The following is an 18,649-nucleotide window of genomic DNA, read 5'->3' as shown; positions in this document are numbered from 1 at the left end:
CTTGTGTCAACGGTTTACGGGCGTAAGGAGATGGCCCTGAGAGCAAAGAACAGCGGCAACAATCTGAGGAGAAACAAACTAATTTACTAAATAAGATATCGGAATGCAAAACAACACATTATAATATAATATAATTACAGTTTAAGCTGATAAATCCAATGCAGAGAGAGAGAATGTCCCAAAATCAAGGTAGGCCTTACTCTACTACCGAGGATAAGACAGCTGGAGAGCGAGGTGCTGCCAAGATGAGAGACAGGCAGAAAAAAGGGACGAGGTCTCGTGATCTGCAAGTTTTTATACTGCGAGCTTTTATCTTTTCCCTCCGGCTGGAAGAATGGTAACAGAGGAGAAAAGTACCGTGGGGACTGTAGTAGTCTTTCTCTTCTGAGAACCAGGTATATCCACTACAAGATGTTATGATGTGGAATACCAATAACCGAAAATCACAAAACCATGACAGCGTGACCTTAGCCCAAACCTATTTTGTAACTTTAACTACTGAAGGCCAGAGAATTAAATATATCAAGTTACTTACCAGAGTGAAGATACTGTTAAAATTTGCTGCTATTTTGTGTATATTAACACATCTGTAATTGATGAGAGAAAAAAAACCTGTGTTTTTTAAAAATAGTGTATTCTTAATATAAGAATTTGGACCATAAAGACCAGCTTCTGTATCATGGTATACTGACCTGTAAATGTTTGTTATGTGCAGAAAACTTGCGAGCACCTTGGGTCTCACAAGTTGGATATAGTATTAGGAGACATTGTGTTAGACATTACCTTGGTAGAATAATAACTTGTTTCTAGCAATTTTATTTATGAAACTTGACGATTTAGTATATTTACGTGCATGCATAAATATTGCTGCCAAAAAGGAATTCTTTAGTATTATTAGTATTTTTCTTAAAAGCAGGAGGTTTGATTTCATTATACCTAACCTACCAAATGCGATCTCAAAACGTTATCTTGTTCATGCTAATCTAGTAAAAAAAAAAAAAAAAAAAGGCAATTTTTCCACTTTTTTTTTGTGCTAACAATTAGCAAAAAATGTTGAAAATGAAAAATCTAGACCAAAGAATCATAGAATGGTTTGGGTTGGAAGCGGCCTTAAAGCCCACCCAGTCCCAACTCCCTGTGCTATGGGCAGGGCTGCCACGCACCAGCTGAGGCTGCCCAGGGCCCCATGCAGCCTGGCCTGGAACACCTCAGGGATGTGTGTGTTGATTCAGATTGATTCAGATTTCCTTCTCTTAATTCCTTTCTTCTGCTGCATCTGGGGATTGGTGTAGTTTTCTGTTTTGTATATTTGGCAGTTTCTGTTCCATCCTTTAAATCATTTTTTGAGACATGTTACATCTATTGAAAGTGTTATTTAGGTAGATGGGAAAACCACAAGAGCACAAATGCATTTTGGTTTTGTTTAAAGCAAGTGTGGCAGTCCGCACCCTGCCTGGGTACCTCAGTAACCAGTCATCAAAGGGCCCTCTGAAGTGGAATGTCTGCCTCGGCCTTAAAAGAGTGGCTGAGAATAACAGCACAGCTTGTGGAGGGCTGTACAAATATTGGTTTGTTTCAGCATGTTTTTTATGTCCCACATGTGGGTTCGTGTCTTGATTCAGATTGTGAGTGGACTTATAAAAACATTACTTTTTAAGTTTAAAAAAAAGTGTCATTTTATAGGTCTTCTTCCATTGAAAATCCCTCTTTTTATGGTTTCTTTGGAATAATCTTCATGATGAAAGGTCTTGAGGAAAAAAAATTGAACTTCTTAAAATCAAAACTTCCATGAAATAACTTCTTTTATTATTAACTTTTGAGGTGAATACGGCCTGTCAGCTTAATATGAACTTTCCTTGCAAAATCCTTTCTGATGAATAGCAGACCTACTCAGAAAGTATCCACAGGCCATTGCTTTTAAATCCATTTGTGAATGTCATTTAAATGAGCACAGTTTTCAGTATGATCAGAAATACGTTTTGGTGCATTCATGAGATGCTTGGATTAGATGAGATGTGTGTTGCAGTGCCTTAAGGCGTGTGGAAACTTGCAAAGCATCTACACTATAATTAGGTTTCCTTCAAGAGTTTCATATTCTGTTATCCTCTGTTTCCTTTGCAAATGGGGGAAAATTGAAAATGTGATGGGCAAAAATAAATAAAAACCTGAGGTATAATTGTAACGTAATTAATTCTTATTGAAATTTTGGAAGCAAAGTGAATTTTAGTGGTTGACCGCAAGGGAAAGGGCAGTAGCACTGATCAAGATGATATGAAAAGAATTCTGCACTAATGGAAATCTAATGGCAGCACAGTGAGAGGTATGAATTTGAGCTCCTTTTTGAAATGCGTAAAATGTTATAAACAACAATAAAAGGAGAATTGAATAAAGTATTCAGAAGATGTTTTTGCACTCCATTTTTCAAGTTTTCAACTGAAAAAGCACTGTTAGGATGAAAACATTGGCAGAGGGGGATTAGTCTTGCTTTTTTAATAACCTCTCTTTCTTTCAACTGGGTGCTGAAGGAAAAATGTATAGAAGCCTCATTTTTTCCTTCCTTTCCAGCAAGTACAGAATGCTGTGAACTTGGGATGATCAACACTAGAAGATGGCTAAAAGGCATCGTTTCCTTGAGTGGTATTGCAAGCAAGCTGCAGCCGTCCCCAGGGGCCTAAGACTGCAGGGAAACGGGTGTAACTTAGGGAAAGATTTTGATAGGATGGAAACTTGCTGTTTCAGGAGGAGTGTACTTACCCCAGTGATATAATGAATAACTTTCTGTTACAAGTCATTCTTGAAATATTGTGGACTGGTAAGGAAATCCCAACCTCATGTATGATGATGTTGCCTAGAAATTTTAAACTAGGAAATGAGGTATAAATTTGCTTATGGAGAAGGAATTATTTTTCTTTTTATCTTGTAATTAGCCAAATGTTAGAATTAAACTGTGAATTTATTTTTGAAAGTAGTAACGCTGCTGGTTTTTTAACTAGCAGGAGGATGACTGGATCAGTTAGTTGTGATGTCAGCTGTGGTGTACAGTGGTTATCCTTCCATTTTGTGTCCCATGCCTCCCTGCGCTCCTTGGGGCTTACCTGCCACCTAATGCTGCAGTTGTTGGCTCTATTTCCAGCCCCAGCCCTGTGTGCTGGCTGAACTGTGTCCCAGGTGGAAAAGTTCTTGGGGAGAATTCCTTGCACCCTGCCCCTTTTCTGGCCGACCTTTTGGAGGCCTCTACAGCTGCAGCTCCAGACTTTGTCTCTCTCTGATTTGCTTTTGCAATTGATTTCTGTTCATAACAGATAATTTATGATTTAGACATGTTTGGTATTGTAGAATCATGTAATGGCTTAGGCTGCAAGGGACCTTAAAGCCCACTCAGTTCCTACCCCTGCCATGGACAGGGCTGCCACCCACCAGCTGAGGCTGCCCAGGGCCCCATCCAACTTAATAGATGTTAGGCAACACAAACCATTCATTATGCTGGAAAATAAAAGAACCCATGAAAACTAGTATTTGGAGTGGGAAATCAAATCAGTACATCAGTTCTGAAGAGAGAGTGCATTGTGTTTCAAAGGAAGTAATGTTGGTGAGCGTTGTGCTCCCCGTCAGGTAAAGCACCGGGATGGTCCTTCCTGGTGAGCGGCAGCACGTCAGGTCACGGCGTGGATGTGCAGTCGGTTTGGCACTGCGGGGGGATAGCACCTCTCTGTCCTGCAAGGAGCCTGCTGGTGTAGGTGCAGAATATAGAAGGAGGAGGGCAGCAGCTGAGAGGAGCTGGAAGAGAAGCATTAGAGATGGAGAGATGTGTAGAAACAAATCAGGAGAGGATTACTTTGTTGGAAAGCCTGTCTGAGCACTTCCATTGTGGAGGCGTTGCTGCTGTTGTTCCATCCCATGTGCAGAGCTGTTAATGTAAGGAGGCTGGGTGCTGCTGAGTGTGCTGACAGCCATCCTTTGCCAGTCTGAGCACCAGAATCCATTTGGCCTCGTTGTGCTCGTTGCTTGCATTTTCCGTTTTTTTCGTTTCATTTTTCAAAAATGATGGCTGGATGAGCTGCACTTAAAGCTCAAGTACCCTCTGATGTTTACTAGTTTTCCTGCAAAAATCAGAGTTTTTGACCCCATCTCACTGATGTGACAAAGCAGAAACTGAAATAATGGAGTTGCTAGTTTGTGCACACCCTGATGAGATGCCACTCAGAAGAGGGAGAGAGGAATGGGCACCTGCAGGGTGGGGGGAAAAGTGCGGCTTCAACTGGCTTTATTGGTTTGTGTTCAGAGCCTGACTCAGACTGCAGTTTGCTCACAAGGAAGAATCTTACTGTGCTGCCTGTGTATATTAATTACCTTAATTTAACGTCTCTTTTTGGAAACCTATTTGTAAGAAACAATCCGTATGTGTATATTTGTATACATTCGTTGAGTGTACGTATGTTCAAAGCAGATGGGCTATGGACAGTACTTAACATCTTGTTAAAAAAATTTCTGTCCTGAAAACGTTTGGTTTGCTCAGATGTTAGATGAGAAGGGAATCATTTTCATTTTTCTCGACTGGTTTCCTGTATTGGTTTTGTTCTAACAGTGCCCCTTAAGGGTCAGTTTCTGCCAGTTAGTTTTTTTCTCTTAAATGAGGATGCCTTCTTCATTTGCCCCTAAGACCTTATCCACTGCTTGCTTAATGTTTAAGATTGTCATTATTCTGTCTTTCACATGCTTTTGATGCCACACTTTCACACTTTTCCTATGCTGTCTTAAACGGGTCATTCTATGCTTGTGTCTTTCATTTTCCTCTCCTAGTAAATAAACATCAGTTGTACAGATAAGGTTTTTGCGTTGTTATCTTTATGTAGTTTGTTGTTTAAAGGGATTATCTAATAGATATCTAAACCTAAATGTAAACAGATCAAAATAAAAATCAATCACCAAAGGCATCAAAAACCTTTTCCTCTTTTCCCTGAAGGTATTTAAATTTCTGTATTCAACAGTGACCAATTTTGTACACTACACAATATTTTTTTTGTCCCTGGCTGAAGATAATATTCAACCTCTATTCAGTTTTATCTTTCAGCTGGGAGTGTTGTTTTGGTGGTTGGGCCACTGCTTGGATGTAGATGATTTCCTAATCTCTATTACTAAACACATATTGAAACACATTTCAATACTCATAAAATGCACAGTTATAAATAAAATGTAGCTATGGCCAAAAAAGTGACTGCTGAAATAAAATTTTCTTATTCTGTGTGTATTCTGCCCTCCCTCATTCTGTTTATTTTTAACTTATTAAAATAACGAATAGTTCTCGCTAATTTCTAAGTTTCATTCTATCCACCTGTGCAGTGCAAAACCTCTGTGGAAGAGGACAGAATTTGTTTGTGTTGGCTCATGTGCATGCTTATTGTGTATAGAAGATTAATCTTGCTGTGCGGGCTGCTGGTGTATTTATTAGAGCAGGATTTTCAGATGTAAGTAGCACAGAGCTGGTGTGAAGTCTTAGAGAAACAAATGTGGGATACCATGGTGCTATTTACAAAGTCACTTTTCAGAGTACGTCTGTGCTTTAAAATCTGGGTGGAAACTGGCTTTTGGATATGGCGATGCCAGTATGTAAGAGGTGCTGTGAAATTTTGAGCTGCTGTTTGTGCGTTTTCTGTAGCACAGATGACTCTGAGTCTCTGAAATAACTCCTACTAAAATAAGAACTGATAGTAAATACTAAGAAATGAAATCTGGTACTGGTATCAACCAGCAAAGCTTTATTAGCAAATGCAGCCAGAATTTTTCAGTCAACAGAGTGATGTTACTCTGAATCCCAGCCACTTCTGGAAGCTGTTGTGCTGGACACTGTGACCTCAGCTGTTCAAGTTAATAGATCAGTAGTTCCCAAGTAGAGCATCAGTAGGTAAAGGATCAGTTATTGTAAGCGCAGTGTTAACATTTTTTATGAAAACCTGCAGTTGACAAGCATTTAAATAATATATTTTAAAAAAAAGATGAGCGTACATACATTATATTATTATAATTATGATTGTTTTCTTTTTTCCTTCCTTTTCTGACATAGTAAATGGTTTTTATCTCAGTCCGCAACTTCTATTTTTTTCCCATTCTCTTTCCCTCGGGGAGAGGGCAGTGAGCAAACAGCTGTGTGGTGCTGAGCTGCCAGCTGGGTTAAACCGCAGTGGTATGAAACAGGGTGCACTGATTGTCTTGAGTGAAACTGTTCCATGCCTACAGGTAAGCAAGCAGAAGAGGTCAGTAGGGCTGATAAAACCTCTGCACACCACCAAAAGCAGGAATTAATTTCTTGTAAATCTGAGTACAAACCTTGTAGAAATTCTATGCATGACAGTAATCCCCGCAGGTTAAATGTTGCAGATAAACCCCTAGACAAAATAAAATGAACTCTTAATTAAATGTTGGAAGAAGAGGGTCAAAGAAGAAGGGTTTTCTGGATGGAAAAAAAACTGTAAGCTTTCAAAATTGCAGGTATTTTTTAATATCTATCAAATATATATTTCAAATATCTTTACATGTCAAGTATCTGGGCTGCTGAACTGTGTTTATGTGAACCTTTCTCTTATTCCAAACTTCAACAAACAGAGAGTACTGCTGTTACTCATTAATTTTTTGCCTCAACCTGAAAACATGGAACGTAAGAGTTTTTCCTTTAGTAAGTGTTAGTACCTTGAGGGAAAAGTAAAGAGGGCATGAGTGTTTATTTTAAAATCCAGTGGTGGGAGAGGAAACAGGAGTGTGAAGTCAGTGATGGGGTTCAGCATGTAGCTTTTCTGTACTTTAGAACCAGAAGCAGTTTGAGCCGTGGTTTTGCCTTCTTGTTAGGACAGAGCCGGTTCCTTTGCCACTTTGAATGCAGAACAGGTAGAAGGGTTCGATAACTGTAACTCTTTCTTACGTAGTTGAAAGCCAAACGGTAAAGTCAAATTATGTGATGATGACTAAAGCTTTTCATTCTTGTGATCACTGAAGTTGCAAACTGTCCTCATTAGCTAGATGTGTAACTGTGGGGAAAACTGATAATTTGCAGGAAAATTTTAAAAGCTGATCAGGAAGATCTTTCAGCTGTGTTATACCATTAACGTTGGTTTCAAAAGGATCTTGAAACAGCAGGAGAGTTCTGGAAGATATTGAGAACTACCGTGGAAATACTTTTAAGGATAATAAACTGGTAATTAGCCTGCAAGTAGTCCACAGCAGACTAATAGAATGACTGGCACAAGGCTCCTTGCTAAGAGCTAAATGAAAAGTATCAGTAACCAGTGTAGTTTTGTGGAAAGTAGGTGTAGTGAAATGTGTGTTTATACGTATTTTTATCAGAACAGAATTTGTTTTGGTAAATAAATCTATAGAACACACTGACATTTCCACAAGCTTTTCACTTGAGCATTTTGATTAATAAGTTAAATATACTAAAATTAGTGCGGCACAAATTAAATAGACCTAAATTTCAGCAGTTGGAACATCCCAAACCAGAGGCATCTGATTCATAGTGTACTGTTTCAAGAATTTTTTTTAGTGAAATGGAGGAAGGCTTTCTTGCTAAATTGGGCTCAAGCAAAGAAAACTGTGTTTTAAGATAGATTTGAGAACAAGTTTGTAGGAATAAGAACTTTGGAACATAATCTTAGGACTGAGAGCTCTTCCCTCAGAGATGGAGGCCTTAAGAAAGGTATGGGCAATGTTCAGGTTGCTCATGTCAGTGTGAACTATTGCAGTGGGATTTTGCTGACATGATCAAAAGGACTGATAGTATCACTGGATATACAAATAGAAGTGAGAAACGTGGTTGGGAAGATCTCGTATAAATGCCTGTTCGTGGAATATTAGGGAAAGTAGACCTAAATACAGAAAAACATCTGGAGTTGATTTTGTTTACCTTGCAAAAGAAAACAGACTGTAGGCATGATCAGGATGTATGTGTCTAAAGACCTGAACATGAGGTCCTTCAAACTGGTCAAGAGGTGAAGGGGCTAAAAATCAAATACAGGTAGTTCAGCTTAGTAACAGCAGCTTCACTGAAAAGTTTTTAAATCTACATAGAGTTCTTTCTAAACCAGGATATGAATGTTACAGTAAAAGTGTTTCAGTCCTACAGCTTGTGTTGTGGTACCCAGGTGCATTGATCCCATCTCTTCTCCTGCTTTCTTTTTTGTACTCCTCATTTCAGTCTCTGCACCTTTAAGATCTTTTTGTCTTTACTGTTCTTTAGAGACACACGTATATTGTGCTGTCTGGCATATTTCTCTTCTGTGGCGTTATGTCAATCTTCTGCTTTCATAGCTGTCTTTGCAGTTCTCTTTGTAAATCCCTTGAGCAGGAATTTCAACTGTATTGGCTTAAGCCTGTGGCAGTAGTTAAGACACTATCTAAAATTTTCTGTTCTATCCAATTTAAAAGCAACTTTATCCTGCTTTGTAATATCTGGTAGGTTATTTTCAAGCTCTATATTCTCTTTCACTTTTTTGAAAGTAAAGTTTGAAAAGGATCACTGTTTTAGCAGAAAAATAAGAGAATAATGGTGACCTGAGTGAGCAAAGAATGCCCAACTAGAGCGTTTAGAAAAAGGGATTGAGAGAAAGTGGAAAACTTCAGTAAAATTGTTAGAAAGCTGTAAGTAAAAATGGTCCGAAATGAATACAAATTTGAATTGGAAGAGAGGGAATCATATGAACTCCTCCTGGAACATGATAACATCCTGTCTAATTCCCTTTTGTCTCTGCTGAAGTCTGCATTATGAGAAACGTTCATTGCATGTTTCCAGCTTTTTCCTCTTTTCTCTTTCATGAAGATACCTAGCTCATATTTGAAAGGAAAAGCATTTACCACTGTCTTTCATACTGCTGGAATTCAGAAAGAAGCCAGATCTTCATTCTCTGTGCTTCTGTGTATTCAAACACAGCAGTGTTCATCCCAATGAAGTCATTTTATCTCTTTCTTTTTTTACCTTGGCCATTTATCAATCAGGGTGCTGTTTCATTCTGCTGCCTGTTCTTGTTTTAATTAGGTTGGCAGGGCTGGTTGAGTGTAATTTGTGTACCGTAAGTTAGTCATAAAGGTTGCTGGGTTTTAATGATAAAGGTTTGGGCAATTTGGAAGATGACTGACAAAGAAACGGTAAATCGTTTTGATGTAAATGTGATAATAGTCCCTGGAAAGTATGATTATGTAAAAAATCCTTATTTTAAGATCTGAACAGCTGGATAAAAATTGACTTTTTTTTTCATTTTGTTAGAAAAAAATGGTGAATTTTGGTTCTACTGATTGCAGTGCTTTCAGACTCTGGTAAACATACATCAGTAAGTTGGTCGTATTGTGATAGTGAGCTTGTATATTTTTATATTTTGATCGTTGTCAAATCACTTCTGAAAGATGGCTTGAACAGTTGCTATCCCTGTGTTCTACAAACAGTGCAATCTAAACTTGAAAGTAGTTAGTGACTAGCACAAAACTACTAGGTGGAACATTTCCCCAAATACTGTTTTTCAGTTTATATCCTAAGCCTGATTTCTGGCGTTTTAACTATGTGTAAGACCAAAGTGAAGCAGTCCTCAGCACCTCCATTTTGAAGTCTTGGAAAACAAGATTCTTTTTTCAGCATAAGTCTGCAATGCTCAGTTCATCTATTTTGGCAGCTGAGGGCTGAGAGATGCAGTGGGTTTGTGCTCATGGTGCTCGGGTCTAGTCTGTTGCTGAGTAGACTGACTGTGTCCATACCAGTTGGCATCTCACCCTAGTGGCTTCTTTTGGCCCATGTGATGCCCTTGTGGCATTAAATAAAATTATTGATTGCTTTTTCATGTTTTAAAATAGCTGAAATAATGAGAGCTGTGTTACATTTGACTACAGTGAAGTCTTTAGGCTTGTTTTATACCATGTGCTGAATGCTGTGGCATGTAGGTTTGGATGGATTGAGGTGGTGTGCAAAGGTGTCAGCTACAGCACTGGAGAGCTGTGTAAGGCAGAGATATCCAAACCTCATTCAGTTTTTTCACTGCCTTCTTCTGAGGATGAACTTTTGATCTGTTCAGTTTTGATTTAGAGAAGAGAGGTTGATTTACACAGACTTCGAGTAACGCTTCAGTAGTTCGGGCAATTGGAAGAACAGAAGATGGCAGATACCACAAAGATGTCTCAAAAGAAATTGAATTCAGACACCAATTTTGAAAATCTTGGCAGTTGTGTTCTGCTTTTCTCAGCACTACACATGAACCATACTACTTTCCCAAACAGCTTTGGTAAAACTAGCGGTTGTGCTGGAAAATTGAAACAGACTTGGCAGTGGCGTTACATGGCAGAGTAAACCTTTGTCCATCCTCAGCAGAAGCGACTGCAGCAGAAATATATGCCAGAGCCTCAAGAGCACCAAAGGGAAGGTCTGTTGGGAATTAATAGTGCAGCATTAAGGCACGGGGAAAGAGAATGAGTGCTGACGAAAATAAACACAGGCCAGAGAGAGCTGAGTGCTCTGCATCAGTGTCCTTTACCATACATGGTCCCTGGGCAGTCGTAGCTTCAATACAGGCGTGCTCAGCTAGCAGTGACAGTGGCATCTGTGCTCTTCCTGACCAGATCACCTTACTCATTAATTTTATGGTGTCTGCTCTTTCATTGCGATGATATGGCACCAGAACTGCTGGAGCTTTCTCATTATGCCCAAAAGTGATCTGAAATGTGACTTCATGCCATGAAATAGTTTTCAGCCTCCTCTGTGCTGAGGTGTTGACCCAGAGCTGTTATTAAAGGGGCGTCCTCTTTTATGTGGACTTAGGTGCTGATGCTAGGAACAGCTTACATTGCTCAAAGAAACAGGGAGAGATGCATTACGTAAGCTTTTTTTATGCTAGCATAAAGAAGTTTGAATAACCAGTGTTGTTAGCTTTGTTAAGATGAGAGTTAATGACCTTGTGCTGTGCCAGGGGGCGTTCAGGTTGGATATAGGGAAACATTTCTGCTCAGAAAGAGTGGTGAGGCACTGGCACAGGCTGCCCAGGGAGCTGATGGAGTCATCGTCCCTTGAGGTGTTCGAGAAGCATGGAGATGTGGCACCGAAGGACATGGCCAGTGGGCATGGTGGGGATGGGTTGCTGTTTGGACTAAGTGGTCTTTTTCAACCTTAATGATAATATGATTCTATAAGACAAATGGAAAATAGGGAATGGCATCCGTTTCTAACTGATGTACGTGTCCTTACCTGAATTTCTGTCCTTACCTCATGAAATCAGTAATTGAAAGGATGTTAAATGACAAAAACCTGACAGCATATAAAATAATGTTTCAGTTGGTTTAAAAATAAGCAAATCCCAGTAACAAAAAAATAAGAGAAAAACAAGACGATTAATGTCAGTTATGTTAAATATTTTGGCTGCTTTGGGATGTTAGAAATCTGGCTGGCAGCTTTGAATGGGTTTTATCATTGCTTTTTACTCGTTCGCCTTTGATGGAGGCAGCTTGATATTATTATGGCTTCTGAATTGATGCAATTACTAACAAAAATTCCTCAGTAACATTTACTTAATAATGGAGATAAGACAGCTATTGAGAATATGTTATAGCTTTCAGTCTTTAGCAATTCTGAAGTCGGGAAAATTACCATTTTTGCTTGTTAAATAGATTGAGTTCCATGTTAAAATAGTGAGAAATTAGAAAACTGATCTTTTGGTGCAATTTTTACCTAACCTGTTTTAGACAAGTACTAACTCTGTCAAAATACTTAACTGTGTATTTCCTTCAAGAGTAATGAGTTTCAGTGAAGATGAAATGTAAGTTTGAACCAATTCGATTTCCTTTAAGAGCAAGAATAAGAAATCCTGTCTCAATCAGATCCTTTTGTGTATCATTTTTCATCAATAATGTTTAGAATCCATTCCACCATTATAGTTTGTGTGCATTAAAAATATCTAGGTGTTTCCAATAAAATCTTAAAATGTTAGAAGAAAAACAGATTGGGAGTTTTCTTTAAAACTGTGAATCTTCTCATTTGTTTTAGGAGAAAAGGCTGAAAGAGAAAGCGGCAAGGAGAGAAGCCACGAGCAAGAATGCACGGGTAAGGATTTGTGTTTGGTTTTGGTCAAGCTAACGTGTGTGGTTTTGAAACTGTTTTTTTAGTTACTGCATTTATTTCGTTAATTAGCAGTGATTTGATCAATGACATTTTGTAGGTTTTTTCTACTTGCTTATCTTTTGTCGTTCACCTGCTGTGATGTGGTTATAATGACTTATTGGAGAAAGATACTGAGTAAGGTTAGCAAGTACGTATGTGTGTATGTCTGTGAATACATGGAAGCCTTTTGGAATTGCAGTTTGTTTATTCTGTATATCAAGTGAGTTGCCACTTCAGCTGCAGTGCTAATGCCATTTTTTTCCCCTTTAAATACCTGGACATGTTTATAACTTGCTGCATTATTGCAGACAGTCAGGTTTTTGGTGAAATCACATTTAAACTTGTTTCTGCCAAACCTCTTCTTTAAGCTGCAGGTGTTTACAATGAAATGTATTCCTGCCTTTTGTTAGGCCCCAACCCTCTCCTATCCCTTTTCAGATATGTATATTATTAATTTCCTCATGGCTTTTATAGTTTTTCATATTGCGTGGTTTGTGATCAACTGGGATTTCATTTAGCTGGAAGGATTTTCCAGAATATGGGCTGAGGAGAACATGGCATTTCTCATACTGCATCTGCTGTCTCCTATGCTACACATGGTCCTGTTCGTTCTCAGCAGTTAGTGAAGTTCTTACTCCCTTGAGAAAATGGATAATGTTCTGTGTTTTTCCAAGGTGACCGTGTGTTGGGAGATGGGAGTATAGCAAGATACTTCATACTGTAGTTCTGAAGTGGAAAGTAAGCGCAGTTTAGGATTGAAAGCCTAGTTATAGGATTAATTATTTCTCTCTTCAGAGATGGCAGGTTATGAGTGCCACTGGCATTGTGATTTCTCAGTGAAACAGTAGAAGTTTTTTGTGTGTGTAATTGAATGTATAGAGATGCATAGTTTTAATGTATTGAGCAAGCATTGTAGAAAAATGATGGAATGAATGATTAACAAACATCTGACTATAGTGAGAAAACACCGATCAGATCAGACTGTCTCACGTTTGTAAATACTTGGCTGTGTGTTCCTTTCACCTCTTTTTAAGGTACAAAAAAAAATAATCCTTCTGTGTCATATTACACAGCAGGTGAAGAAATAAGCCCATTCCTCTCAGAAGGCTGTGCTTAATGATGTACTTCCCCTGTCCTATTCTTTGCCAATCAAATGAATCTCTCCTTAATGATGGGAAATGAAGAGTGGTATGTGCTCTGTGCGTGCACATGCGTACAGGATGGTTTAAATGCAGAATCACCTCCTCAAGTTGGATAAGATGAAAACACGTTTTGATACACCCTTCCCTCTCCTCCGTGTGATGCTGGCATGCTGGATGCAGCCTGGCAGACTTTCTGTGAGAGTACCAGCTGTGTAAACCTGTCATTGCTTGGACTTCTTTTTACCTCTCAAGTGCTGGGCTCGCTCTGTGCAAGCAGAGTCAAACCTCTGAAGTTTCACATCATCCTCCGTGAAAACTCCTGGACATTTTCTTTTGTTTAGAGGCTACTTTTGCCAGGACTCTGTGCGGTCGAATCCTGTCACTTTCAGTGGGACTCATTTGAAGAGAAGATGTTTCCATTGGGAACAACTGTGACGGCCTGGAGTTGGGCATCGCAGTCCTGGACATGCTAGGGAGCAGCAGGCAATAGATAAGGGTGGCAGTTTCAGGCCGCTGGGTGTCTGAGGAATTAATTAAGAACATTCCCTGCTTTACAGAAGCTTATAGATGAAGCTACAGTAGCTGAAGCTCTCCATAGTCTGTGTGAGATGTCACTCAAGCAGCTCCTATGAGACACCCAGAGGGAAAAAAAGGGAAATAGTAAAACAGAGAAGCTATTGAAACAGAAACTAGTTTAGCAAACATATACTGCTTAAATCGGGAGTTCAAAAACGTTCACATTTTCACTGTATGGCTTGTGACCCACTTACTCTGCCAGACACAATTCCTTTGACAATTAATAGCATTTTCTCAAAAGAGGAAGCAATATGGAGACCCAGAAAGCAGCAAAGGTATTTTTAGCTACTTATTAATGCAGTCCAGCAGCTGGAGAAAGGGATTAGATCAACAGTTCTGAACAGCCAGTCACATCAAAGCAGCTGGGGTCATAATCTGTTGTTCCACTTCTACCCACTTTATTTCTATTTGCTTTATTAACTGCATCTCTCATAAGATAAATTCTTTGGGTTATGGAGTTTTATTTATCATCTTTCAGCCTACTGGGTCTGACATAACCAAAACTCCTATTTATTTTTCCACGCTAAATATTCATCAATTATGACTTTTGCTTCTCTTCTTTAGTGTGATTCCTGTCCTGTTGTCCTGCTGTTTCTTGTCCTGTCTTGCTGTTTGGGCAGTGTCTGACTGTTTTTCCAGAATGAAAATGGAATCTATTTCTCCTGATATCAGAGGAGCCCACAGCAATTGCAGGGAAGTTTTTGCTCAGCTGTTGAGGCATGAAGGGTGGGCTCTGCAAATGGGATTTGATAACCAAATTCTGGCATACTCTACCGAGTGTGCTGGAACATGGAATTAGATGAGTAGGTACTTGCAGTCTTATTGACTCCACCTTGGATAAATCCCCACGCAATAAATAAACCAACTAAGAAGTGAGGGCTCTTAAAGGATGCTTTGGAGAAAGTGTTTCTTGGAATTTATTACCATTAATTGAATTTGAGTGTCAAAGGATGCGAAATCAGACAAAAGAGTTCTTTTATTAAAGAGAAACTGGAAACTCAGGTTGGGTTTTTTTTCACTGTCGTTGGAGATTTATTTTTCTCCCAGGTTAGGAGAATTTGATATTTACAAATGCAGTGTTTCAAGACTGAAAAAAGCAGGTGTTTGTCTTTAGTTAGTACTGATAAAATTGCAGTCGTTGAGCCCTCTAACAAAAATATGTACTGTTTGCTGTCTCCTTTTGAAGTGATCTAGAGAAAATTTTGTAGTCACGTTGTCTTTTGATGTACAAGTGTGCAGAAGCAGAAACACAGATTGCCAGCCTCTGAGATGAGGCCTGACGGCACAGCATGTCTCTGAGCCCCAGCAGTGAAGGGCAGAAGTGAATCATAGGGTGGCTTGTGTTGGAAGAGACCGTGAAGATCCCCTAGTTCCATCTGCATGCCATGGGCTGGTTGCCTCCCACCAGCTGTGGCTGCTCAGGGCCCCATCCAACCTGGCCTTGAGCTCCTCCAGGAATGGGGCACCAACAGCTTCTCTGGGCAGCCCGTGCCAGCGCCCCACCACCTTTTGAGTAAAGAATTTCTTCCTAACACCTAATCTGCATCTCCCTTCTTTTAGTTTAAAACTGTTCCTCTATAGAGAAGTGGCAGAGCAGCTCCATGTGGCAGGCACTCCTGGGCCCAGAACTGTCCTTTCCCTTCTAGGCTTCCCCTGACATTTAAAAGCTCTTTCTCTGCAAGCAGCTGTTAGCTGCAATGAAGCTAAACGTGACTGTAGTTCTCTTTGAGTGAGTTTACTGTTTTGCTGTTCATATGCCTCAGAGTGCTATTGATGTGTTAAGAAAACTTCCTCACTTCATAATTCTTGCTTTTAAGAAAAATGTTTTTGTAGGAAGGGCATTTCCCAGATGCAGCTGAATACATCTGTGGGAAGCAGGGCAGGGTGTAGATGAAGAGTCTCAGGATAATGTGCTGTTTCCAGTTCCTTTACTGATGTTCTTTGTGATCCTCAGCCAACAACACCCAACATGATGCAAAAAATGATAATTAGCCCCTAAAAGAGGGCATTGGCATCTGCTAGAAAGAGCTTGGACAGCATCTGTTAGCTGTGCCAGGAGGTAAAGCTTAGTCATTACAGTTGAGTGAATCATTTCAGCCATTGGCAATCTTGAAGATGTTGAAGGGAAAGTATTTGTGTACTAGATGTTAAAATTAAAATGAAGCTAAACAACTTAGCTACCTTCCTGTATCTGTCTTCTTGAACTTACTAGCGTCCAGTCACTCTGAGAGCAGTCTTCCCAAGCACTTGATGTTTTAAGGATTTACTCTGTACATTGTAAAAATCTGGTTATTTAGAGATTGTCATCTGACTGAAAAAAACAAAAATGGTCTAGAATACCAGAGGCGACTTACCTCAAGATTTGTAGGGAAAATGTTGCCTGCTTAAAACAGAGAAGTTTACCTGGAGCACGTACTCCATAGTGAGAGGGTTTTTCTCTTTTAGAATAGATTGAGGAGGACAAATGATTAGAATACAGTTGAGGATGAGGTTCATTATTAGGCAGGAAAACTGATGTCTTTTGAGTATGGAAAAATGTCTAGGTACTCAGTCTTCAGAGGCACATTTCATATGAATTAATTCTTCCTGAGTGACTTCAGAGCACTGAAAGATCAGCAGCAATATCAGAGTAATTATGCTTTAACTTTTCTCATGTCTTGTCTTCTTCCCCTTCTCGTCCTCTGACATGTTTTGCTATTCCCCCAGGAGTTAGTATTCCTGTATCATATTTTATAAAATATATTCTTCATGTATTTTGTGTAATTTAAAATTTTTACAGAGCCACGGTGAAGTTAAGAATCTTGGTACTCAAGATTGGAGGGATGTGTGTGGGTACATCTATAAAACACACCTGGGTGAGCAGGAGGCACGCACTTGAAAGATAAAGCTGTGACAGATTCAGACATGGATATCTGTGTGTATCACATCACTGCAAGGTATAATCCTCAGTGTAGCATTCTGTTTTCTGCTCCTTATGCCATGCTCTGTTGAGATTTTAACCAGAAATACGCCCTATTTTCTTTTCCTCCCCAGTATACTCCAAGGGATTTGAGATAAACTGGCTGAATGTAGCTCAAGAAATCTTTGTGCCAGGTAGCAAAAGGACAGAGTTGGATCTCTTGAGAATCTATAAACAGTAATCCATTTGGAAAAATATAATCAAGATATGATGAAAATTCTGCATCCACTGTATATAATTCCTGGGGCTACTGGAAATGACTTCTGTTAGCTGACAGCTGTGCTTCTGCCTTGATTTTCCTTTTCCTTGAGAATCTAGCCCGCAGCTACATTCTTAGGCTGCAGACTCTGGATTTGCTCTGATCGTTTCAGTAGTTTCAGTGTGGAAAGAGATGTATGGGAATTTGGTTCATGCTTCCTTTAAATACAGTTTCCCAAATCCCTTTGATGGGTTTATCAGTTAGTGTTCTTGAGAAAGTCTTGTGCGACATCCTGCATCTCTGTGCATCACGGGTTAACACTACAGATGCATTAATTCTGGGCTGCCTCCCATGGGCTGGCAGATAGTGTTGAGGAACCATTCATCGCTTAACTCCCTGAGATTTTGGGATTGGAGCAGGCTTTTGGGGTTAAATGCTTCTGGTGGTCTGGGGCATGCAGAGATACTGTGAACTTTATTTTGCTCATAGAAGACCTCAGGAGAGGATTATCATGTCCCAGCAGAGCCTCAGGACAGTCTGTGTCTTATCACTGCTGTATAATAGTTGCAAAGGACTTGGTTAGCTCAGCTATAAAATCTTCCAGTATCATTTGTGTTGAGAGTTTACAACTGAAATTCCCCTGAGTGTTGAATCCCTTTTAGTAACTCATTCTTAAAACAATTTAATTAACCTCAGTGTTCCCTGTTAACTCTTGTGTTCTGTATGCATATCCCAGAAACTGTAAGTAGTTCTATTTATTACAATTTTGTGTTCATGTTGTTTTGAATTTTCTTGACAAGCTCAGTGAATTAGCGGAGCTGTTTGAATATCAACATTTTAATTATTGATATAGTAATTTTAAACTTTTAAAAACAATTACAATTTCAGGTTGAAGTTAAAAAGAAGTAAATAATTGATACTGAACTATCAGTATTCTGAAACATTTTTAAAATTGACATATTCTACAATATTAGTTAGTATTTGAAAATGGCTATTGTATGCCTGTAAGAAAATGTTAACTGTGTTTTGTTTATTACAAATATCGTGCTGATGATTCCAGTTAATAGGGAACTTAAATTGCTTTAAGTAAAGCTGTAATAAGCCCTGCCTTTTCTGCAATTAAAAGTATCTATGATTAAATTAATATTTGCGTGCTGTAGCTCTGAACATATAACAAAGAAGGATTCTTATGGCTCGATTTGCCAATTCTGCACACTGCTATGAAGTTTTTCATTGCAGCCATCAGCACATAGAGAATTTTAAATAGGTTTGTAAGTGACCATTTATAATAATTGGACGTATCCATAGCAATTGAATTTTGTGAGTATGATACTCACTGAATGGTATGTAGTGACAGCCTACTGCTCTGCACCCAGTTAACTGATGATTTAATGGTTATTGAAGTGATGTCTTCATGGTTTTAGAAAAAGCAAAGATTAGGGGGGATGTGTCCTCTCACCCCTGAAGGTCTGCTGAAGTAAGGTAGATGCACAGTGTACTAAAACAAATGTGTTTTCATTACAGTGTCTGACAGACCTGTACCCTGTACTTTGTTTTGTGTTTGCTTCCAGATTTATGGTAAACAGAGGAAATGTTTTTTCTTTAAGCTTCTTATTATTTGCTTATTTATTGGGAGTGGGGATGGCGTTACAGTT

General features: G+C 39.1%; 1 protein-coding gene across 1 annotated transcript in view; it reads left to right on the top strand.

The window, feature by feature from the left end:
* DDX10 (DEAD-box helicase 10) overlaps positions 1-18,649 on the top strand; it is a 172,771-nt gene that overhangs the window by 104,137 nt on the left and 49,985 nt on the right. The window contains exon 16 of the mRNA XM_021380233.1: positions 12,005-12,061. Within this exon, the coding sequence (XP_021235908.1) occupies positions 12,005-12,061 (57 nt within the window). The remainder of the gene's footprint in view (positions 1-12,004; positions 12,062-18,649) is intronic.

This window comes from Numida meleagris, chromosome 1 (assembly GCF_002078875.1).
Source record: "Numida meleagris isolate 19003 breed g44 Domestic line chromosome 1, NumMel1.0, whole genome shotgun sequence".
Taxonomy (NCBI): domain Eukaryota; kingdom Metazoa; phylum Chordata; class Aves; order Galliformes; family Numididae; genus Numida; species Numida meleagris.
Note: the sequence above shows the minus strand (reverse complement) of the source record. Positions and strands in the feature narration are given on the sequence as shown.